Source organism: Galendromus occidentalis, unplaced genomic scaffold (genome assembly GCF_000255335.2).
Source record: "Galendromus occidentalis unplaced genomic scaffold, Mocc_1.1 scf7180000076295, whole genome shotgun sequence".
NCBI classification, from domain to species: domain Eukaryota; kingdom Metazoa; phylum Arthropoda; class Arachnida; order Mesostigmata; family Phytoseiidae; genus Galendromus; species Galendromus occidentalis.
Genome location: NW_003804284.1, coordinates 360,788 through 385,075, shown reverse-complemented (window position 1 = coordinate 385,075; position 24,288 = coordinate 360,788). Strand labels below are relative to the sequence as shown.

Below are 24,288 nucleotides of genomic sequence, written 5' to 3'. Positions count from 1 at the left end.
AATCCCTCGCGACGACTTATGAGTACGGTAATGTTCCGTCCTCTCCGTTGTTTCGGAGTCTGCGGTGAACCATGAACTTTCCGAGCGGCCTGGGCTGATCGAGTTCATGCTCCTCTCCTCGGCGGAAAGCTTCCGGGCCCAAATGAACGTCAAATGGCAGCTCGATGAACTTTTCCGGCAAGACGGGATCCATGTGAAGGAGAGTTTGAGCTCTCTGTCGACCTTCTATTTCCGGGTACATTCCATAGACAGTTATACCTCTGAGCAAAAATCGAGGCTATCGTCGGAGAAGTAAGTGCATTCGAACGAGCTCGTTTCGCTCCATTCCTCGGTCGCTATATCTATCGGTGCTATACCGGCGCGAGGTAATCTCTCTTGATCCGAGGTTGGGCGAATCCGCATACATCTTCTTGAGAGCTGCGCGGGATCTATGGCGGTCGACCTTGTCGGACGCGCTCTCGCAACTCGAGGTTGATTCGCGACCCAACATTTCAATGTGGGGAGAGCGATTGTAAGATTCCTCGAGACAGACGGCAAAAAAAATCGGAGTTGGATTTCCTCTGCATCCTATGCACAACGTCCTCATTCTCGTGCATCTGCCCGTTCAGTTCTCTGAGAAATCGTGACCTCGGAATTCGCGGGTCTCAAAATTCAGCCTCTTCCCCTCAGAATCGACTGTCTCTCCCTTGTTGACAGGAATTTCTGCGTCGGTACGCTGTGAAGACCGCGTAATGAGGGGAAAAACCCATGGATACCTATGGGGGACCATTATTATCCCGTACTCGCCATCATGGGAGAGCTGTCTACGTATCCTATATACATATGGTCGGAATGAAAGCTCAGGATTCCACATTCATTTTATAGAATGCCTTCGGATGACGGGTTGCCCGGAGTAGGGTGATCATACCTTATTTACTACGTGAGAAAGATCAAGAATAAGTAATATATGATAAGTTTTATAGGGCTTTCAATCACTATATATACTCACTAACGTCCCTTGCATACATTTCGAATAAATCTTTTAGAAAATCCCAGATTTTATAGGGCTCGATGTGGATAATTGGTGCCTGACTCGCGGCTTGTTTCATAATTTCATTATCTGTACTTGGGGACGAACACGAAATCAGAGATGTTGCAGTAATTTCCTCCATCTCTCGACAGCTTGAAGTAGCCATTCTGTCCCCAGTTCGTGCCCCAGGAGTTTTTCACGATCCAATATTTGCCGTTTTGGTTCGACCCGTACCCGACGACAACAACAGCGTGATCGAACCTTCCCTGCTGCGTCGAGGCGCAAGAATCGGCGCGGAAAATATCATCCTCGCTCGTTGGCCGGAACGTGCCCAGGTTCGCTCCTTCCGTGAGCATGTAGGCGACGACAGGTCCTCGGAAGGCGACGGCTTTTAGAAGTTCCTCATCACCATGCAGCCTTTCGAAGCCCTTGACATCGCTGAGGTCGAAAAGGTCGTTGCCAGGCTCACGGCATTCTCCGAAGAAGGTCGTGTACGGATATGATTTCTCCGATGGAATATTCATCGTCCAGAACAGATGGTCCATTGCCTGGAAGGGAGAAACGTCCGAGATTTTGGACTATTCGATGTCGGAACTCGTCGAAAATTCAAGATGAGACGATACCTTCTCGAATAGTCCTCCTTGACATCCTTGGACAGTGAACACGCAATCCACGAGATACTTCTCGGAAAAGCTCTCCAATTTCCCATGTTTCTTGCAGTAATAGTATTCGAGTACCCCAGTGGTGGCGAAAGCCCAGCAGGTCCGTCTGCAGTCTCCAGGGCCGTACTGGTTTTTCGGTGGCGCCACGCACTTGCTTTTTCTCCAATCAACAGAAGCGGGTGGTCTCCCTTTGTGAAATATGGGAGGGAAAGTTCCGAACGAGCTCGCAGAAAAATTTCCCATTCCGCGGAGACTGCCGGTGATACCCGAGCGTTCTTCCTCGGTCATGTCGGAAAATACGGTGAGACCTTGCCGCCAGCTTGTACGGTTCTGCTCGTAGAGAACGTTGTGCTCGTTCATCTCCCGCACAGACTGTTCGTATATCTGTCGTCGGAAAGCGTCTTCGTCGGGCGAGTAGTTCTTGTAGAATTCCCGCTTGTACGAGGTCCAGTCCGCAGAGGATAGACAACAGAGAGTGAGGAGAATTGCTGTGCCGCGGAACATTGGGTCGTCCTCGCAACTTTTCACAGATTTCACGAGCCGCCCAGAATAGGATCTGAATTCAATCCATCGAATGAGCACTTATATCGATATTTGTAGGCGCTTGCGTTGCGAAAGATAGCCGAATATGCATGAGCATTACCTAACGTCTGATGGACTCGGGATCGGAAACCTGTCTCGAAATCTTATCGGAAATTACGTTTATCACCGAGTTTGACCGAGTCGCTCTAATAGCTATCAACGGCATAGTCGAGAGTCCCGCGGATTAATCGCATGGGGACCGAACATTATTGTTCGCTTGTCGTCTCCGTCGCGCTCAGCCGCGACAAGAGATTAGAGTCACTAACAGAGTCGACATTCGAGCATTATATCATTCAGGAGCTGTGGTATCAGACTCTAGATATAAAGTAGAATACATGCAAATCATGGTCAAGTCTACGATTGAATTTCATTCGAAGGCATATATATTATAAAATTCTTTCCCTCAAAAACTCCGGGACACACAAAATACACGATTCGAACGAGTCCTTGGCATCATAGGTAATTGGTCTGACCTCCTATGAATTTCTGCAGTTTTATATTTCTCTCGCGCGTGCGACCTTTCCTTCTTTCGAAACAAGAGAGCGGATGGAGGCTCGGATTGCTCTCTCTCGATTCCGAGTCCCGAGGTACTTTTCTCACTCGGGCTCGCCATCGGATGAAGTTTCTCAAGCATCATTCCCGACCTTCACGCGGTGTCCTTGCCGTGCAGATCACTAGAGGGAGAAGATCAGGGGAGGGACAAGGAGGTCTTCCTTTACACGGTTCAAGCGGTGTTTTTTTTCCTTCCCTGTTGGCATCATGGAAAGTGGGAAGTGTTGTGTCCCTAGCGCATCTGCCTTAGGCATATCTTCGATTGATTATTCTCCATCACGGCAAACACAGGGACCGTTGGGATGAATACTCGCGAATGGGCTCGAAGCTGCGCGACTCCCGAGTCGTGAGAGCTGAGAGCTGCTGCAATTGATCACGAAGCCTTTCTATTGGTTATGTTATAGATGCTGATCGCTTCCTCTCCGAAGGTACAGCGCGGGCCAAAGAACCCGAGTTCCTGCCGGTAGAGGATGGGCATACAGCGTGGCTCAGAGGACGCTCAGAGCCAACACACCCGTGAACTGTCCGGAGGCTCCCGTCCTTCACTGGAGCGGATGTTTTGAATTTCAGCCAGAGCTTCCTGTTTAATTATCGGGCAAACAAAGCGAATCTCACTCTGAGGGAAGATTCATTCGCTCGTCTCGGATATTTCGAGAGAGAAAGAATTCCGGCTCTTTTGACCACATGACTCCTTCTCACCCCGGAGTTGGTTTTTAATCAGAGCTCGCGGATTGTCCTCAAACCCAAAGCTCTCCGAAGTTGAATGAGCCCCAGGATGAACGATCACGGGACGTCGACAGTAATGCGGAGCACGTACATACAGACTCCGGATCCTAGATGTGTATGCGTGATACTGTCTTGGAGGCCGAAATAATCGCTGTAAGCCATGGCTATCTGCCAGACTTGCCTTTCTGGAAATATGATTGGAAAGGTCATTCATCATCTCATTTAAGTGAAAACAAGAAATTTCAAAGCAAGGTCAGAGTCGACATTTGCGGTAACTTATCAAGTGAAAGCTGCTCAGAAATTCCTTAGGTAGCTAGCATGTCGAACCGAGCTCATCACAGGGGTGATCAATCATGTATCACCCTATCAGAACAAAGCCCCGCTCCCCCTAGTTTCTCCCGATGAATGATAGCACAAGAGCATGATGTCCTATATACATCGCTCTCAGTGACAGGTGACGCGACGAACCGCGAGCCTGCGATAACTTCCGTAGTCGCAAGGGCGTCATCGAATGAGAGCTTCTTCTAAGCAGCGTCTAGCACGGGCCGATATGCCATCATGGAAACTTCACTGTAAGCAGACATCTCGCAAGTTCGGCAGCCTGTTGTTTCAATTTATCGTGAATTCGCGGATAGTTCAGGCTGCGCGCGTAGCTCGACCACCAGCCAGCGGTATCGGCGCGGTAACAGATGATGCAATTACCGAGGCGATTCCGCTGCGTGATCGATAGCTTGCCAGAATAAGTGAGATAAAAAGTCTCGCCGCTACCTCCAGACGCATCCTCGGAACGTGGAGAAGAATCGTCCATTATGACCAGAAGGGATAAGCGCGATCCAGCGAGATGATGAATGGGTTCTCGCATTCTGAAGTTCGGCATATAATTATTACGAATGATCCCCTCTGACCGAGAGATGCCGTCTGAAAACATCGAATACACACCTGAGTTTCACATGCTTCCGGAATATTTTCTCCTTCGAGCGCTGTTTTGAAATGGATGAACAAAGAAACGCGGGTCTCCCTTGTCTCTCGTCAGCGCAGTCCTCGTTCTGACAGAGTAACCTCCGACCGAGATCTCGATACCTAGGCTCGGTGTTCGATCGAGTTTTTGCCCCATTCCTCGGCGGCTCGCGGTTTGCTTCGAGCGCTTTGTGAAGCGGGCGAGATAGTCTCTGCTGATAGTTGATATACGGAGTATCAATAAATCATCGGGGCACTTTTCGGTTGATCGATATCGCTCGGGCAACAGACTCATCAAACTGCAGAGCACGATGAGGCCCACTTTTCAGCAGGATGGTGCTCGTTTTTGATGGCCAATCAGAAGCAATATCTTTATCGTCTCCCGGAAAACTGCCCTCTCGCTCCTTCAGCATCCCATCGATTGAATTGAAGGAACCAGGTTATCAAGATGACTATTTAGCACGTGCCGAGATAAAATGGCGATTCCCAACATGATTATATCTAGATCCTAGATGGTCCGAGACATAGGACCTGGTTCTTTTGTCATCAATCCTCGAGCCCCCTACTCACCGATGAATCGTCAGTATACCCCCGGGAGTCCCTTGAAGTTACGCGGGTCCGGGAATATTTCTCAGAAAGCAAGTTCCTCGCCCCTGGAAGTTCGTAAGGCTGCCGCGTTCAGTACCAAGACTCTCAGCCTGCCCTCTCTAGTGAGCCCAAATATGAGCTCCTGCTGCGGAAGGTTGTGCCCCCTTGCTCTATCTGGAGCGGCCGATGCTCCGTCATATTTCTCCGGAGTCCTGACTCCAAGCAAATCCTGTGCAGAGGGTTCAACGCGTGAGCCTCATAGAGCATAGACACGCTTCTCGAATCGGTGGCTCATCATTGACTTCGTGATAGCGAACTATCGGTCCTTATTCTGTTCCCAATCATCCCGGACGAGGACTCAATCGGGAAAACTTTTCCAGGACGAAAAGCCGGATTGGAAATCTCCAGTGGGGTAGCAATCGGGATCGTGGAGCACTTGCTCCACTTCTCGCTCCCTATCCAGGTATCCAGGGACCCCCGGAGGAGCAAGCCGTCGGTATCATGGGAAACGTGCAGCCGGTTGCTACGGAAAATGCACTGAGCATGCATCCACCGCTTCACGAGACGGCTCGCTGCCGGAAAAGATTGGCTCGGCCGAGACAAAGCGAAGAATTCGATCGTAATCTCGGGGTATTGTCGACTAGCCAACCGTGGAAACCGCGGAGGTGTTTTCTGTCTCTCGAGAAAAAGGGAGTTGGTACCACGGTCCAGAATTCGGCACTCGAATGTTCAGGACCCGATAGGGCCGTACGCCGTACTTCATGTCGAGTTCTAGCGGAATTAGCCCTCACGAACCAGCGAATTTGCTCGTAGCTCCCCCACCTCCCCCTTCGCCCCCCGGCGAGTTCAACGGAGCTTCTATCGGTCGGCGTTCGATACCTTCCCCACAGGCCTCGATCTCCCGTGTAACAATGAGAAGCACGGAATACGTTCACATACCGTCGGAGGAGCTAACGAAGTCAAGCGGAACCGACCGACAAACGAAGCGCATGGCGCGTCTTCTGTGCTTGTGGAACGTGTGTGTATGTAGTTTCTGTCCGTATCCGTCGCCGCTATGAATCATACATCTCCCTCCGGAACGGCCTCGATAGTGTGATCACGTCGGCCGCGAGCGAACCATGGCCTAGTCTAGCGACTACGAAACCTAATCAATCTCAATGAGAACATAGTTCAACTACAAGCGCCCCAGACAGAGCTGTTGTACGTCTTGCTCCCCTCGACATCTCTCAACAATACCAAGAAAACACCTATGGCAACGATCGAACGAGCCGTCTCACATTTGACAGATCGTCCGTTTTTCGGTACACCGTATCGGTCGGGCATCGATTATTATTATCAATAAATAATTGGTCCCCATCCGATGAAAATCATCGATGATGTTTGCCCAGCTCTGGAGAAATCAACGCCCAGTGGGAGCGGAATCGGCTAGTGAGTTCCGCGCAACGTACGTAGACTAGGATCATGAAGCTGTCTGTTTGACCTTTGTGACTTGTAAAAAGACGCCTCTGCCAATGTATTCTATAGATTGGGTTAGCGTAGGTGCGCCTTGAGTGTCCTAGTCAGAATGAGCTCACTAGGAAAGTCCCACCCCTCGATCGTTGGCACGCACAGACTCCTTTGTCTGGGTCGAATCAATTTTTCAGGACTTGTGGGCTTTCTCCACCAAGACTCAGATAGGTACTTGAATGAGCGCGCCATCTCGGTGACCTCTGGCGATGAAGAGCCGTTGCGGTAGTCGGATGTGTCGTCCGACCAACTGCTTCTGCCATTAATTATTATCGAAGTCTGCAGCGACCTGTGGTGTCCGCTAATGACCATATTATTTACGGCATCGGACTCTGATCAATCTATTTAGATAGAAGGCTCCATCGATTGCGAATGCGCGACACCGAAGCCGAAGGAGACAGGTGAAAGAGAGACAGACTTAACGATCTGGTGAACGGATGTCCCCTTCCACTGCCCCGGATCGATCCTGAACTCAGCGCCGGGCGACGCCGATGCGTAAATTATTCGTGACCGAGAGTGGCTCGAGATGAATTGAGGCAGGGCTGGCTGTTGGTGGTTTCTCGCAAGCCGCGCTGACGTCGTTTCGATTGTGGTCTCGGAGCGAGCATCGATTCGATCAGATCCTCCCTCAACTGTTGGTAAGGTTGAAGGTCAGCCTAATGGAAAGCGCGACCCCGAGGAGCTCGCCTCGAAGAGGTGGAACAAACTCGATGATGTCCACCCAGAACTCCTCGACACACGTGCCTCAGATCCTGGTAGATGATGATGAATAGCGTACCACGAGGAGAGACCCACCATTCTCAGACGGACCATGCTTGGTTCAAATTAGCTTACGTTATTTGCGTAGCGGGAACGTCAGCAATAGAGGGAGTAAGATGCTAGAGCCAGAATGACCCAGAGAGAGCACAAGGTCGTAATCAGAGCTGTGCGCCGCGTCACGAATTCGCCGGCGATCGCCGCCGCCGACCTCTGGAGTCCGCCGCCGCCGCCGGAACCCGAGCACGGCGTCCGACGGCGTGACGGAACGCCGGCGCGCCGTGCCCAATCCTCATGAAAAGTAACAGAAAACCATGGAAAAAAAATTGGAAACTCGGTTCGAGGTACTGAGCTCGCACGAGAATGCGGGGACGTAGCATTCGAATGAGACGGGATGTTTCGGACCGAAGCTCCGTGGTCGCTGGGAGCCCTGAGTGATCAATTGAACTTGAATTTATCGGAAGATCGCACTTGTCTAAAAGTATTTCATCCCCGACAAATGAGGAGACGCAATTAGAAGACTTTCGAACGTGCGTTCCACCTGTCCCGCGGCGCGCTATAGGCTCATCGGTCCGCCGAAAATCGCCGCGGCGCCCGCCGCCGCCGCCCGTTTTCCAGCCCGCCGCCGCCGCCGACGAAAATCCCATGGCGCACAGCTCTGGTCGTAATTCAGGACCGATGATTTCTGTACTTGCTCCAGCCTCTCGAAAAGCATGGCCCGATTCACGGAATCGGCGAGGCCCACGGCCGACGGACCGATGGGTTGAAACTGGAAACCATGGGATGCCCACCTATATACTATCTGGATTGGCGCGTTTAAGACGGCGAACGCGGAACAAGCATTGTCGCAACGTCGCGATGCCGCTCGAGGAAAAGACGGCGGAGTCTCGAGAGCCCGATCCCGATGGCCGCGCCGGAGAGACTTTCGCAAGCTTTCTGGCTCTATCATAGGTAGTCCGGATATACTCGTTCTTCATGACTCGTCCTCGGGAGAAATACTGCGGTGATACCCGGGACATCGATATCTGGCTGTAAGCCTGGAAAAATAATACGCTGCCTCACGGCATGGCTCATCTTGTCTGCTCCGGATACGAGTACCTCGCCCCATTTCATGGGCGTCCAACTCGTCGCTCTGGGCGGTTGAAAAATCGCTAATTCCCCCAATGAGACTGACGAATGCATCTCACACCACATCACCTTGATGCTTCCGCGATACGAGAGCCATATCTTTGAGTGAAAGAGCATGGCAGCACACCGAATCAGGTACATACATATGCCCTGAACGTGTTCTGTGGGGAAATGCACTAAGAGCCCGGGGCCTGCGCCCCAGACGGCGACGGCGGTCTGGTTTCCGATCGAGAAAATGAGGGAAACACCGCTGCGCCGTAAGTCGTTCGTCAGGAGGCGGATCTTTCATCATGAATCCAGTCGGAGGAAGAAATTCGAGAGAGCGGGAGTTTTGGTAAGCGATCGTTAAGCAGCTCCGTCGTTGGAGCGTAAAGAAGCGTACAGAAGTCGAGCCGTAGGATTCAAATGTTGAATTTATTCGAGGGATGACTCAGACGGTTGGGTAGGAAGCTTGGGAAGCAATTCCACACTGATTGTCCTTGTTCCTCGCCATCTTGATGTATCCGTCCTGTCCCCAAACGGTGTTCCAGGAGTTCTTGACGAGCCAATAGTCGACACCGTTCTCGCTTCCGTAACCGACGGCCAGGACGCCGTGGTCGAGTTGAGTAGAGGAGCACGCGGGTTCATCGTAGATTCCTTCTTTGTAGAGCTGGAAGCTGTCGTTCGAAGCATCGATGGCCACAGAGACGGGTCCGACTGTGGCGACAGCCTTCTGGAGAGCTTTCTCGCTTCCGGAGTCGATGTCTACAAATCCAGTCACGCGGGCACCGACGGCGTTCGATTTGAAGGCGCAGTCTCCGTCTTCGGCGTTGTAGGGGTAGGATTCCTCGGTATCGATCCCTCCGTTATTCTTGATGTAGGTGAAGCCCTATGAAGACGGGAATCATAGGAATAATTGAAACGACCGCCATATTCCGAATCGCGCGGATGCATGTTACGATTTCAACTCAGAATTAATTACCTGGTCCATGAGGCCGCCCTCGCAGCCGTTGTTTCCTTCGTCTCCGGAGCAATCGACGAGATTCTGTTCGGAGAGCGAGACGAGCTTGCCAGTGGCCTTGAAGTGCTGACCCTCGAGAGAACCGGTCGTGGAGAAGGCCCAGCAAGATCCGCACTGTCCTTGGTCCTTCACCGGAGTGACGTATCCCTCCTTCCTCCAGTCGACACTTTCGGGCAGAGAAGCCTCGTCGACGAGCTCATCCTGGAAACGCTCCCCGGACCGGATCGTTTTCTTCGCGTCGAACTTAAGACCCTTGTACGCTCTGAACTCGTCGTTGGTCAAGTCGGTGAACTGGTTCAATCCCATGCGGTAGTTGGTCAGTCCGAGATCGTGGCGGAGGTTGTGCGCGTTTATCCTGGCCACATTCTTGTCGAAGAGGGATCGTCTGAACGATTCCTCGGCAGGCCTGTAGCTTTTCCCGTGGACTTTTTTGTAAAGTTCCCAGTCGGCGGAGCAGAGTCCCAGAAGGGCGACGAGGATGGCAGTGGTGCGAAGCATCTGGAACAGATCTCGAATGAGTTCAGACCGCAGAGAAGATCACGGGCTCCGGATCACAGTGAACTACAACTCACAATGGTGCCGATTGTGAAGCCTGCGGGGGGAAATTGGTTTTTATAGGCGCTCGAATCCGTGGATTATGATTGTACTAATCCTCTTTCGATCATTCGTTCCATGGGAGCTGGGTGCTCAACTGTGCTCCAAAGTTCGGGTACGTTTTGTGCCAAGTCATCATACGTTGGGAGATAGTAAATTATTATACTACATCGAAAGCCATATTCCGGCCGACGCAAAGTTGAGTCGCCGTCAAGTTCCGGAATCATACCCGGAGAGCTCAAGGCACGCCTGGCCTGCCCCGCACCGGAGTTCAATCGCCGTCTCCTCAGATCGATTCTTCAACGACGCCGCGGCCTGATTTCGGCACTTGCTATCCATTGATCGCTATCAAAGGCTCGCCTGAGAAATCTCCCGCCGAGATTAGTGGATTAAAAATTGAATCCGGTAATTTATAGCTCAAGTATCGTCGGACGCTTCACTCGGGTCAACGCTGGGAGAGGATTAGTCGATCTGCTTGCGACAAGTTTCTGATGATTGAAAATTTTGTGGATGCGGTGTCCGGGAAGGGAGTCGACGGTCAGGTCAGCGCACAATGAAGCGGTGCAATACGCGACTATCCGGGCCGGGTCATCGACGATGCGATGGTTCCAACCTCGAAACGCGGAGGAGACGAGAAGTCTCCTGAGCTGACCTGCGTGAATAGAGCCCATGCCTCGAAAAAGTGGCTGTGTGAGATTGTGATCTGAGTGATAAGGGCTTCAACAAAAACACATCGGAACCGCTTCATTTCTCGTCAAAAATAGCTTCCTTCCTCAATTCTGAAGCAAAGGATAGAGAGCGGCAGTAGCGGAATCGCGCTGTTTATTCTTGTCCTTTGGCATTGCGGTCTATCTCTTGATTCCCCTCTTGTCCCAAGAGTTGTTGGTAAGCCGAGAGTCTTTAGCTTTGTCGTTGCACTGGCCGATCGTTATCAGATGAAATTATCAGTATGGGACCATGAGCCGAAGTTTTCATTGTAGATTCCTTCCTGGTGCGAGCGGGTGAAAGTGTTGGGATCATCGTTGATCCGGACCACCTTATTCTCGAAGGCACAACCGCATACCCCCGATTATCAGTCGCGCGATTATCCGTTTCCCGAATACTCGCCCGCCGACTTCTCGCGGACGCTGCGCAAGCTTCCCTAGTGTCTCAGGGCTCCTGAAAAATGCTATAGCATACAAAGTCCAAGGAACGTCTCGAGTATGGATCCTTCTAGACGGAGAATCTTCTGTGTAGGAACAGAGAGGATCTTGATCTTCGGAGCTACGAACTTCAATGCTTCGTCCCATAGCTTCCTTGAGACTCGAGTGATCGCTCCAAGTCTGCTGATAGCCCATTTTTCCGCAGGATTAAGAAAAGTCATTCCAAAAGAAGAATTTAAGAATACTCTAAGAGTTATCCAAATATGTATAAGAGTAATCTAGAAATGTAATGAATGGAGTTCGGAAGTTCAGGCACTCAAAAATCTCAGAAATGGCAGGCAGAAAGGCACTGAAAACCCTCGAAAAAGGCACCGAAACTAGGCAAAATAGGCGTTATAGGCAGGGGAACACACGCATCGAAGCGTCCATCAGTGTCGTATTGTGAGAATTTCATGTGGTAACATGGATTCCCATCGGTGAGTAATCGACGCCGATCCGATACGAGCATTTTACGAGGACGAATTTTTTTGCGCGCTCTGGCGGAGCATCGGAACTTGTCGAGAGCAAGATGTGCTCCTGGAAACTAGGTTCGCCGACCTCATCTCATCACCGTTCTCAATAAGAAACCCTCAGTTTCCCCCGAAATCCTCGGGATTCGGCCCATCAGAAGCTCGAGAAGGCACTCTGGGCACGAAAAAAATGAAACAGGCATTTTACATCAAAAAATGCCGGAAAAAGCAGATATAGGCATTTAAGGCATGATCCCTCAACTTCCGAGCTCTAGTAATGAAGTTTGCGCTCCGAGGGCAGAGTTCCCCCAAAGTTCGAGGCTGAGACTCCGGTTGTACAAATCGCGTCACATTGCGAAAAATTACGAGAATTTCCTTCTGTGAAGTTATCGACGAGCACCCGTCAGATATAATTCTGAGACGCTGAAATTTACCTTAGGCGGAGTTGTGTGACGATGCTCGGAGAGCAAAGTCTGGTTTCGAAAATCGGATCGAGAAGGTGGTAGATGAAAGGTCGACCATCTTTCGACACGACTCACGACCGTATTTTCACGACGACGACGAGTGTCGATTCAAGATCGCGATGGTCAAATTGGGATTATGAGAGTGTTATGATTATGAGAAGTATCACAGTGAGCTCATTGCAGCCGCTTCTGCTAGCCGGATCCTCTTACCACAATCACGGACAGTCTCCGAGAGACGCCGCCAAATCCGCGGGTGAACGCTTGGGGAAACGATAACCAGGGGACTGATATCCGAGGGATCGATTTCCGGAACCCGATCGATATCCCGGATTATCCGAGGGACGGAAGCTCGAATGAAGCCCTGAATTTGACTTTAACTATGAATCGATCGCCATCGGAGTCCCACCCAAGGTATCTCTCACCGAGATTGGCTCGAGACAGTGCCGACGCTTGTGGCCGTCGGAGTCGACGAACGCTCTCGAGAAATCGTTTTCGAAATCGTTCCAAGCCGGTAACGGCTGAGCGAGGGTTAGTCCGCGGCACTCTCGATCCGTGGTGAGATAGGCTCTCTTACCTAAGTGGGTCTCGTATCATCTTGTTCTCGATCTATATAAAATTCAGAACTCTTGTATCTCGACGCGAGTTAGAAGAGTTGAATATGCGATCAGTCGGGGTCTTCGAGGGCGATTTGAGCCCCCGAAACGAAGAATCGTGTAACCGAGCCGAGTTACACGTGTCTGCGGAGCTTTTTTTGCATGAATTTGCATGAATTGATTCCCAGCCATTCACAGCTAGGTAGGTAAAAAGGTCGACTACTCCAGAATCTGATCGGGGAAACGAAGGTTCCAAGGAAAACACCGTAGAATCGGTTTATTCTGAAACTGTTCTCGTCAATCTCAAACCAGGGGGTAGGAGGCGGCGGTGGCGATACCGCATTGGTTGCTCTTGTCCTTCGACATTTTGATATATCCCTTGATTCCCCACTCGTCGCCCCAGGAGTTTTTGACGAGCCAGTAGTCTTTACCCTTCTCGCTTCCGTAGCCGACTACCAGGACGCCATGATCGAGCTGGGACGTAGAGCAGGAGCTTTCATCGTAGATGCCTTCTTTGTAGAAACGAAAACTATCTTTCGAAGCATCGATGCCGACCGAGATCGGCCCAATTTTAGCGACAGCGAGTTTCAGGGCTTGCTCGTCCTCTGCGGGAACATCAACGTGTCCTGTGACCCGAGCGCCGATGTTTTTCTTCTTAAACATACATTTTCCCTTTCGACCGGTATATGGATACGATTCCTCGGTATCGATTCCCCCGTTCTTCTTTATGTACTCGAAAGCCTGCAAGGACAGACAGAAAACGTCTCATTCAGGCGACAAAAATGTAGTCGATCGCTCTGGAAAACTCTCTCGGACCTTCTCCTCACCTTATCCATGTAACCGCCATCGCACCCTTGGTTCTCTCGCGAGCAGTCAAGGAGATTTTGCTCGGAGAGCGAGACCAGAGTACCATTTTGTATGGAAAGCTGCCCTTCCAAAGAGCCGGTGGCCGAGAAAGCCCAGCAAGAGCCACAAAGTCCCTGGTTCTTCACCGGTGTGACGTGTCCGGACTTTCTATAGTCGACTTTTTTCGGTAGCTCACGGTCTGGGTTTTGAGTCAACGTAAACGGATGCCCGGTGCGAGCTGTCTGCTCCCCGCTGTACCTCAAGCCTCGGACCAACTCGTACTCCGAACGAGACATGTCGGTGAATTCATTCAAACCCATACGGTACGAAGTGAGCCCCAGATCATGAGCGAGATTATGCGCGTTTATACGGTCCACGTTTTCGTTGAATATACGCTGTCGCTCGGCGGCTTGCTGGGCATCGTAATTTTTACCGAAGGTAGCTTGGTACCGTTCCCAGATGGCTGCTGTGAGTTGCGTGAGGGAAGCGAGGATTACGATGATTCGCAGCATCTGAAAGGTCCAATTACGTAAACTGTGACGAGGTATTTTCCCCATCGACGAGGAAGCCTGCCCTAAATATCCAGACGGGTGAGGCCAGGCGGACTTTCTGGGAGGAGACGCTCCGTGGATGCAGAACATCGAACGAACCACTCATCACACCAGGTTCCTACACGATCAACTGTCCACCGTCAAAGACCTCTCCGAGGATGTGAAGAACTACTTCGAATTATTCGAAGGAAAAGTCGCATCACCTGGATGATTAGCAAGCCTGGCACGGTAATTTTGCTCGACGCGAAACCGACTCACCGTGGTGATGGCGTCGAAATCTAGCGGCCGACCCATTCGGCGATTCCGTGGCCGCCCGACTTGATCAAAAGCGATCTCAGCGATCCCGAATTAGGCAGCTCTAAGCGCCGCATCACGAATTTCTAAGATATTTTCCGCTCAGGAAATGAATCACGTGACGAAATTGATAGTTCATATTGATAGCGTTCATATTGCGAGCGGCTCGAGCAGCTCCCTCGGCGAGCAGACACCGGCAACGACAACAGCGTAGGCAGCAGAAGAGAAATAGCAGTCTATCATGAGATTCTCAGATCTGTTTCTGCTTCACGAAATTCAGGATGGACGTGATCGATTGGCGCGTAAATATGGTATCAGTGTGGTTCTTCGAGACACTTCAATTCATTTTAAGGCAGGGAATGATGAGGCCGAATGCTCAGCTGATCGACTTTATTTTCGAGAGATTTCTAGACGGTGGGGTAGGACGCCATGGAGGCGATTCCACACTGGTTCTCCTTGTTCCTCATCATCTTGATGTACCCATCCTGTCCCCAAGTGGGGCCCCAAGAGTTCTTCACGAGCCAATAGTCGACACCGTTTTCGGTACCGTAACCGACGACCAAGACACCGTGGTCGAGTTGGGAGAAGGAGCACGAGGGCTCATCGTAGACTCCTTCCTTGTAGTACTGGAAGCTGTCGTTCGAAGCATCGATGGCAACAGACACAGGTCCAACCGACGCAACAGCCGCCTGGAGAGCCGCCTCGTCACGTTGGGGAACATCTACGAATCCCTTCACCCGAGCACCGACGGAGTTTTCATTGAACGCACAATCACCGTCCTTTCCGGTGTAGGGGTAGGATTCCTCGGTGTCGATTCCTCCGTTCTGCTGGATGTAGGTGAAGCCCTGAAAGGACAAAACGTCAGAGTTCAGTGAGGTCCCGACTCATCATATAGTTCTATACTCATCGTATAGTAGGTATTCAAATGGGTCCGCGTAATTACATTGTCCATCAGACCACCATTGCATCCGTTGTTTCCTTCGACTCTCGAGCAATCGACGAGATTCTGTTCAGAAAGCGAGACGAGCTTGCCGGTGGCCTTGAAGTGCTGACCCTCGAGAGAACCGGTGGTGGAGAAAGCCCAGCAGGATCCGCACTGTCCTTGATTCTTGACGGGGGTAACGTATCCCTTCTCCCTCCAATCGACCTGTGTCGGGAGAGCCTCTCCGAGAAGTTCCTTTTGGAAACGCGTTCCATTGCGCTTGGTCTTCGTGGCATCGAATTTCAGACCCTTGAAGTTCCTGAACTCCTCGCTGGTCATATCGGTGAACTTGTTCAGTCCCATGCGGTAGGTGGTCAGTCCGAGATCGTGGCGAAGGTTGTGAGCGTTGATTTTGGCTACACTCTTGTAGAACAGCTGACGTCTGAAGTGTTCTTCATCGTGGCCGTAGCTCTTGCCGTGAACCTTCTTGTAGAGGTCCCAGTTGGCAGAGGCGAGTCCCAGGAGGGCGACGAGAATCGCGGTGGTTCGAAGCATCTGGAAATTGTCACAGGACTAAGACAGTTTGATCCGAACACCGCAGAACCTCTAAGGCCTGCTTCACAATTCGCGTCAACGTTCGCTACGAGCCATGACGCTTATGACGCTGTGAGCACTTCGTGAAGTCGAGTGATATTCCTAGAATGTTGGGTCCCATTGACGACTGTTCCGGGTGGAAATCTCGAGTTCTAACTAATCGTGTTGTAGTTCACAGAAAACCTACCTTGACTTCGATGTTGTTCGAATCGCAGTTTCCGGTTCTTATACTGTTGTGTCGCTCTCTCCAGCAAAGACTCGGGAGGAGATCAATTCAAATCCATTCGATCTCAAACCAGGTGGATTATCGGGCTTTTCCGGACTGATACCATCGATGTAGATCTGGGAGTTTTTTGGAAATAATCAGCTCGAGATAGATAATCAGAAAATGAATGAAACCGTCATCGAGGTGACAAACTTCCCCCGTTTTAGAGTTTTCGCGAACGAATTCCGGAACCGGATGTGAGCGGGGAGAATAATTCGAGTCGGATTCTCATGATCGACGGAAGAGCAGAGGATCGCTTCCGGAAAATATGTGGAGCGTGCCTGCTTGAGGGCGAGAAAAAGTATTTGCCACGTGCAGCCGTAAGTATTCAGAGAGCCGCCTCAGAACGTTACACCTGGGACAACGGCGAACGACAGGAGCGGCAGTACGCGCGGAAGTCTCATCCGATCGAGTTCCGACTCCGGCCGACGGGGAAACAGAGAACAAACATACCTACCTACCTACCGGGGACGACGCTGAACCGATCAGAGTCGGAACTCCGGTCTCCTCTTAATGCGCCTAACAGGATAACCGCGCAGCTGCTGATTCGATAAGCTACGTAGTGTGTACTCCCAGCGTTCTCAAACGAACTTTAATTCACGAAAAAACACTCGAGCGTCAACCCTACTCTCCTACTCAGATTCTCCCTCTGATCGTTCTGGTCCGGTGGAAAAATCGGATGAGCGTCCATTCCCCTCGGACAGGATGATTTGAAAATGTTCCTGATGAACTTTCGATCTGGAAAGAATAGTTTAGCGAGAAGAGTCTCCTCGTCGTCCCTCGATATATTCAGATATAGCTTATGGATTGACCACATACCTCTGACCTGACTGAGAGATCCAGCGATGATCGAAGAGACATGATCGCATTGATAACAATCGTTCTGGGAGCGAGAGCGATCGCCTCTTTTCGCGGCAAGGTGTACAATAAATCGTAATAACCTAACCACAATCCTAGCAGCATTCCGCTACGGAATAGCTGCCCCTGAACGAGCCCGCCGGGTGATCTACGCTCAACGATTCATCGACCGAAATCTTCCGCATTGAGTATACGTAGTAGGTAAGATCGTAGTCGTGGTCGCTATTTGTCGAGGCCGCCTCCGCGGGTTCGTATCTTGTTTGTTCCCGCTGTAGGGTCGCTGCGATGAAAGAGCGGATATTCGGGGCGGTAACCCGATTCTCACACGGACGCTTGTCCGGGAATCAACGGATGGCTCTCCGGTTCTCCGATGGGAGTAGGCTAGGAAACGAGCGACGGATTCGGTAGGTCTTCTCTTAGCATAGATTCACGCGAGCGAGAATCCCAGGAGCGTGGAAAGAGCAGTTTCGCGGGCTGGCAGGAATTCCTGTTCGCTCGCAATGAGTCTTGATCATTTGCGCAGCTCAGTCGCTGAATGGATGCGAATGAAAGCCCCATGCTCGGCAGCGGTGCCGCTGAGGGGTCAAGCGAAGGCTTGCAACAATTGACAAGATCGGTAGAATTCGGAACAGTCTCGCGCAACAAAGCTCGAAGACTTCACCTCCCTTCCGAAATTCCTCGATCATCATCGAAGCGATAATTTGACTTAATGACGCCTTGGCTCGTATCCCGGATGGGGGACGAATTTTCGATTTGTTGCTCAATTTACCTGATGATTTCGACCACAAACTTGTTCATCCTCTTCCAAGCAGAGGCGAAATCTCACCACAATCGATGATCAATCAATGAATCAATCATAAGAAGCAATAAATGTATACCGCAGATCCGACATTCGTATCTATTCGATTGATTGCAGTCGGAATGTATAGGTATTTTTCTCGTCACAATCATGTGATGTAATGCCGGAAACAGGATCAACAAATCTCGTTCTGGGTAGGGATTAGTTTTTCCAGATTGATCGGCGCACAAAATTTCCACCACGGCGCGTTCGGTCACGTGCGGTCATGAATCATCGTCCATCGATGCGCATTTGACACAATCAGTTGTATCCGACCAAATCACGAGCTCAACTAGAGCTTTGATGAGCCGCTTACAAGAGATATGTCTGTCTTGATAGGAACGACCAAGACTCCGAAGCCAAGAGAGCACCGTACCTACCCGGTCCAACCAAGCCGACTCGCCTCCGTGTAGCATCGTTTTCACCCGGCTGATGTTGTGCGACGAAGGCATCTTCTCTCACAGTGATGCCCCCCCCCTCCTCAGAGAAAGAGCGTGATGGTCCTGATATGCCCCAGGCCCTCAATTTCAAGCGAACAACTGTGGCCTGTGGTCTGCGGCTATTATTTTCGCGGTCAGCGAAAACGACCGATTTTTTTCCTGTGTCCAGAAGACTGAATGTTTCCCGCCCTGACCCATTTCCGTCTAGAACGACCCGGCGTGCGAAGTCTCGAGCGGAAACGCACCGAACCATGCTGCATGTAGTCGGGATACCACAGAATATACGTCTGGCCAGTCCAGACCTTGCAGATGCAATGCGCAAGGGGGGGGGGCATCCGTCTCCGACTTTCGATTGCGGGCCCTGTCGGTAGACCCCTTCGATACTCTCAAAATCAGCCCCGGGAGACCTCTGATACTGGCTTGGCTCCGTCGGGCAGCGCATTTTGGGAAGACAGCGACTCCTCGGTTCTCGCGCCTCATCCGCATAAATTCTATTCCAAGGCATGCTTTCTGAGAGGATCAGAATCGCGTTCTGCTAATTGCCCATCGTCGAACGTTGAGCATCGAGACTTGGGAGCATACAGTGGAGACTAGGAGCTAACTCCATTGGAACGCTCTACTTGGAGCTTCCATCGATTATTCAGGCTGATTATCAGTTGAGATGGTTCTCTATGTTCGCGCTTCAGAGATTCCTTGCCGGCGGGTAGGAATGAAGGAAATCAGCGCGGACACTCATCTTGCGGAAAAACAGTCGAAATCAGAGGAAGTAATTAAAACTTGGATATTCGTCCGACTCGGCGGTACTCTCGCGCTTTTTGCGCTGTCGACGCTTCACACATGGTGGACGATGGTCTCGTCTCTCTTTGAACATGTCTCGATGCCTGCTCGGAACATGTTCGAGCCATGTGCCTGATTCCTTAGACTCCAACAGGAAGATGATGATACTCCTGATGCCTCTCCTGAGTCACTGGAAGACTCCACCGATCGATTTTGCGATTCTCTCGGCGGGAAAAGAGACTCCGGGATGCAGGGACACGCTTCACTGGAAGTCAACGAAAATTCGGAGACTAGATCGATCGGTCGGTCGCTTGATCCAGATAAGGAGAGCTCTTCGCAAAATCTTGACCGCTACCCCCGAGTCCAACAAGCTAGACTCTCACAAGGCCAGCTCCAATGGAAGCTCGATCTTTAGACCGACTAAAAAGGAGGGCTTCCTACATAAGCCGTGACTTTTTAGTTGATATGTTGCTCATGGAAGGCTCGTCACCGGTAAGCTCCGGAGGTCTCTAGAAAGAGACGGCGGCACAGCTTTGCAGGTGTTTCCGGCGAGATTGGTCCCGTTCCACAGATTTCCTCAGCCCCTACATCCGCGCGCCATGATGCTGCCGCCGCTTGCGGGAAAGTCCGAAACCCGGTCTCCGAGTCCGGGCGGCGATTCTTGTCGCTGGTTCCTCCTCGGTCGGGGCTGTGGTAATAGCGAGAGAGATGAAGTCGAGGTTCGCAAGAATCTGACTATGACCGCGATATCCAACAAGGCCGTTATGGGGTATTCGTCGAGCTCTCTGGGACAGGGGCATTCCACTTCACGATCTTGAAAATTTTCGGCAGCCTGAGGAAAACTGCGATCACACCGAGGGTCTTCGCGAGAGACTGAATTCCAGCTCATGAGCGCATGTCCGTACATTCTGCGAAGCTTCAACAACTCACTCGGAGGCTTTGCTTGCATAACCTTCGACGATAGTGCAGCTGATGGAATAGAAGTAAATCTGTTCTGCATTGTCTGGATAGAGCGCCCAGAACACTATCCCAAGTCAAAGATTTCGTGATCGTCCTCCTGGACTGGATACGCCCATGAGCTAGAAAATGACTATTTCTGACTTTATTCACGGTGTTCTCATCTGCGTTCAGATTGCTACTTGGTATATGGATCCATCGTGTGATCATGACTCGGGGATCTTGTTCCATCTCGACCCGGCAAGCGAGGATGACGAAGACCTCCATCTCAGGGAATCGCATAAGAAGCCGTGGATGGATCGAATCTTCGCCAACTTTCAGTTTTCCAATCCATGGGAGAGCGAATCCGTGATTTCATGCCGTCTCCGTGCCATCAGCAGGAAGCCATGGATTTCTTTAGCTCTGATAAGATCTCGAAACTTTTGTGTATCTCCCATGGATAATATTCGAACACGGCACCGAATCATGATTCGGTCTCCCCAAGACTGTTTTATTTAGCTATCCAGTCCGACGATGGTTCCGGTGTGACTGGGGTCGTTGGAATGGTCGTTGGAAACTATGGACGAGGCATTCTCGCTTTGTGACCCTTTGGTACACCAGATGACCTAGAATCCTAGAATACAGGCTGAATGCAGCTTGGGAAACTCGTAACGTTGGGGCTCTGTGTTCAATATCGCCTAGGTGTGTTGAAAAGTCAGACGATTTCATGTCGGAAGACCCATCGATCTTCGATTGAGACTCGATCCAGTTCCCGAGAATAGCAATGTGAGTGATAAGCTCAGGAGAATGGGTCGTTGTTCCTACCAACTCAGCAAAATATCTCGAGGCCACCTAGCCCTACGAGCGGTACATTGGCAGCCGGAGCACTTTTGCCTCGATTGTCAGCTTCACGAACGTCCCGGAAGTTGGCCCCAGATCTACTCCTGTGGACGCTCGAACTCGAGGCCTATTTGCGAGCTTCCATTCATTTACTGTCTTCGACCGTCAGAGATGATTTCCTTCTGATCATGTTAAGGACTCTACTGATGATTCTACAGCTTGGCGCACTCATCAGTCTCGTGATCGATTCCGCTTCCAAAGAATCAAATCATTCGGGGATTCGAGCAACTTTCGACAGCTCATTTCGAGCCTCGTCTCAGTGAGCTGAAGAACTTTGCATTCCGTGTTCTCTAGAAGTCTCCTCCTTGAGCCGTGACATACCGATATGGTCAGCAATCGATGTGTTCTCCGACCTTACTCCGTCTCCTTATACTGTTCAAACATCGACCCCAATCGAGGCGAAACCGAGAAAGAGAGCTCGAACGATCAGGCTGATCTGGCTGATTTTCGTGGTCCCTTTCGGACTATTATCCGATAGGGACGCTTGGGGATATAATCGTGCGGGCTCGATTCCTGGATCTGCATTCTGGGGATCCTGATCGACCATCACCAGGCCCTGCAGTGGGACTTAGGCTTTCAATCTCTGATTCAAGCGAAAACTAGTAGCGGTATGTTAGGAATCATCCGCCACGGTCAATCTAGAAACCCAAGCTCAATATTCGACACGGAAAAAGTCAAACGTCCCTCTGGTATTTCTCGATGGGCGACGGATACCGCAGGATATTTTTATGTAGGTTCCAGACTGGGAATATCGAACGGTTCCCGAGCCTTCCCACAGAGTCGTGATCGATTGTTCGCCTTAAGGGTTCAAACTACCTGGGAGTTGACCAGAGCGTGGATTTACCTAACCACGATCGCATCTTTCGAAGACGCCTCGAGGCTCGATAGCTGGTCCCCGGAAATGTCGCTCCTCAGAGACAGCTTTCCCCAGGCACATTGTATCCGAATCAAAAACTGTGCTGTCAGGGTCATGTGTCAACAACCAGATGTTCGAAGCATGAACTTCCATGACTTAGAGATTGCCTGCCAGCCGGCTCCGAAAGCAGCCCTCTGATTCAGCCAGCTGAGCAATTGACCTCTCTCAGATATTGAGCGATGACACCAGCCGTCTTTATCTAACGACCTATCTACCGACTCGACTGGGAGACGACTCTCTCCATACTTGAGGAACGAGGTGATCTCGTTTGTCGACATAGTGGCGCTCCCCCGAGTGAAACAAGAAATTAATGTCACGGGTATCCGTCTACGGCGGGCGGGAGTCTATCGTCGGCGGTACGATCGATGTACCAGTACGTGACGGGGTTCCGTCGGGCTCCGCGGCTGCCTCTGGTAATCTGAGTCTCTCGGAGAGTTCATGCCTCTTCTATTCTTCGCTGGGAAAATCCGAGCGGCGCAGGAGAGCAGTAGCAACACTGCGTATGATACAATTCCAGTGAGTCATTCTTTTGGAAAGTCCCGGAGCCAGGAGACCGAGAACAGGTGGCACATTTCTACGTCAACACTCTCCGCTTAACACATGATTCGTCATCGCGGAATCTCGTGCTCCACATTGCCAGGGAAGGAGAGAGTCCATGTCGAAGCATGATTCATACCGTGCAGAGATCTGTTTGATAGAATATAGACCCATAGAGACGTCAAGGTCGTCAATCTGCAGAGCAGCGCAGCGTCTGAGAAAAACGTGTAGTCGCTTGACATAAAAGCGCGGACTCGGTGTCAGGCCAGCAGGTTGAACGGTCATGTAAGTTCAAGTCCGCGATATGACATCAAGTGAATACGCCTGCGATTCATATCTGATATTCATATAAAGGCTCTCTTGATTTTCCAGACTTATTCGGCACCATGAAATTCTTCGCCGCAGCCCTCGTGTCGTTGTTGGGGCTCGCCAATGCCAACGTCTGCACCCAAGGAGTGAAAAAATTCTGTTCCTCCAGGGGAGGCCAAGCGACGGCTTGCATGAATTACCAATGTTCGGCGGCGATCAAGACGAGCACCGGTGACGAGAATTTCAAGGAGCAGATGCTCAGAGCCCATAACCGGTACAGGACCGAGGGTTTCCAGGGACAGAGCGCTGCCGATATGCTCGCCGTCAGCTGGTCTGACGAACTGGCTCAGACAGCTCTCCTCTGGGTTTCGCATCTCTGTGATCAGAACAGCATGTTGGACGGCGGTCACGACAAGTGTCGAGTGTCTCCGAGTTTCGACTCCGTCGGACAGAACCTCGCCTGGGGTGCCGGAAGCGCGTGGGGAGGCCCTATTGATGCAGACAAAATGGCTGTCAAGGGCTGGAACGATGAGAAGAAAGACGCCACCAATGGTATGATGTTCCCGTTTTCTCCTCCTAATGGACCGGTCATCGGACACTACACTCAGGTCGTCTGGTCGGGGTCCTACAAAATCGGCTGCGCCTACGTTACCAGACGTGCGGATCGATACGGATACCAGGGATGGATCGCATGTAACTACGCCCAGGCGGGGAACATGGTGGGAGACAACGTTTTCACAAGAGGGTCACCGGGCTCAAAGTGTCCCCAGGGATCCTCGAAGTCCTCGAACGGTCTTTGTACAGTGCAGAATGAAGATGCCCTCCGACGAGCTCTCGGCCTCAGACGACTCGACTGAACATTATCCCCGGTGAGGGGAGGAATAAGAGAGAAAAATAATGAGGAAAAAAATACATATTCGTAAATCGTGGGGTTTTCTCTGTATCGTAGCACCCATTGAGCACCGACCCGCAAATTTCGCGATCCAGACGTTCGATCCGTTGCTGATGATCACTGTTCCATGAGCGGGACCGAGACTCTTCGTTCGTGACATTCGGAGGCTTAGAATGAGAATGGTCTCGCCCGATGGCAGAGACTTCTTTAACGAGTCAAAGGGACGAATCTGGTTCTAGATTTCCTAGCCCTTACCACAGAGAACTCGAGTTTTCCTTCTATACGCTCCGTAAAATCTGCTCTGAAAAAAGAACTCATGGTTCCAGCTCTCTCCGTCAACATAAAATCGAGTCCATCAGTGCTTGGAAAGTCCCGGAAAAAGTCCCACGACTGGTTCGTTTGCGCTAACTGACTCGGAAGAAATCGAGTTCGCCCCTTACCCGGGAAGTTTATGACGGGGAATAAAACAAGACGGCAAATTTCTTCCATCGAGTATTAGAGACAGAGAAACAGACCGCGATTTTGAAAGACATCCCCCGAACAGAACCCATCGCAATTACCGCTTCTGGCTGAGCTCGGACGTTGAAAGCGGCCAAGAGAACCCGCCTAATCGCTTCCGAAGATTTGTTAGTGGGGGATGAAAAT

The 24,288-nt window shown here is 51.1% G+C and overlaps 4 protein-coding genes across 4 annotated transcripts; 1 reads left to right on the top strand and 3 right to left on the bottom strand.

The window, feature by feature from the left end:
• Positions 1-1,095: 1,095 nt before the first annotated feature.
• On the bottom strand, positions 1,096-2,175 carry LOC100902438 (cathepsin L1-like). Its single transcript, XM_003738704.1, has 2 exons — positions 1,633-2,175; positions 1,096-1,557 (listed from the first exon to the last, which is right to left on the bottom strand). Exons 1-2 carry the CDS (start codon positions 2,173-2,175, stop codon positions 1,096-1,098), a joined length of 1,005 nt encoding a protein of 334 aa, XP_003738752.1.
• Positions 2,176-8,861: 6,686 nt separating this feature from the next.
• LOC108865115 (cathepsin L) lies at positions 8,862-14,479 on the bottom strand. The gene is made up of 5 exons (XM_029113087.1): positions 14,424-14,479; positions 13,596-14,126; positions 13,183-13,509; positions 9,428-9,616; positions 8,862-9,334 (listed from the first exon to the last, which is right to left on the bottom strand). Exons 1-5 carry the CDS (start codon positions 14,457-14,459, stop codon positions 8,897-8,899), a joined length of 1,521 nt encoding a protein of 506 aa, XP_028968920.1. The 5' UTR covers positions 14,460-14,479; the 3' UTR covers positions 8,862-8,896.
• A 355-nt stretch (positions 14,480-14,834) lies between these two features.
• LOC100898769 (cathepsin L1) lies at positions 14,835-16,218 on the bottom strand. The gene is made up of 3 exons (XM_029113088.1): positions 16,163-16,218; positions 15,403-15,936; positions 14,835-15,304 (listed from the first exon to the last, which is right to left on the bottom strand). The coding sequence occupies exons 2-3, from the start codon at positions 15,934-15,936 to the stop codon at positions 14,867-14,869; spliced, it is 972 nt and encodes a 323-aa protein (XP_028968921.1). The 5' UTR covers positions 16,163-16,218; the 3' UTR covers positions 14,835-14,866.
• Positions 16,219-22,639: 6,421 nt separating this feature from the next.
• LOC100899205 (venom allergen 5.02) lies at positions 22,640-23,676 on the top strand. The gene is made up of 2 exons (XM_018641792.1): positions 22,640-22,727; positions 22,815-23,676. The coding sequence occupies exon 2, from the start codon at positions 22,829-22,831 to the stop codon at positions 23,606-23,608; it is 780 nt and encodes a 259-aa protein (XP_018497308.1). The 5' UTR covers positions 22,640-22,727; positions 22,815-22,828; the 3' UTR covers positions 23,609-23,676.
• Positions 23,677-24,288: the final 612 nt, after the last annotated feature.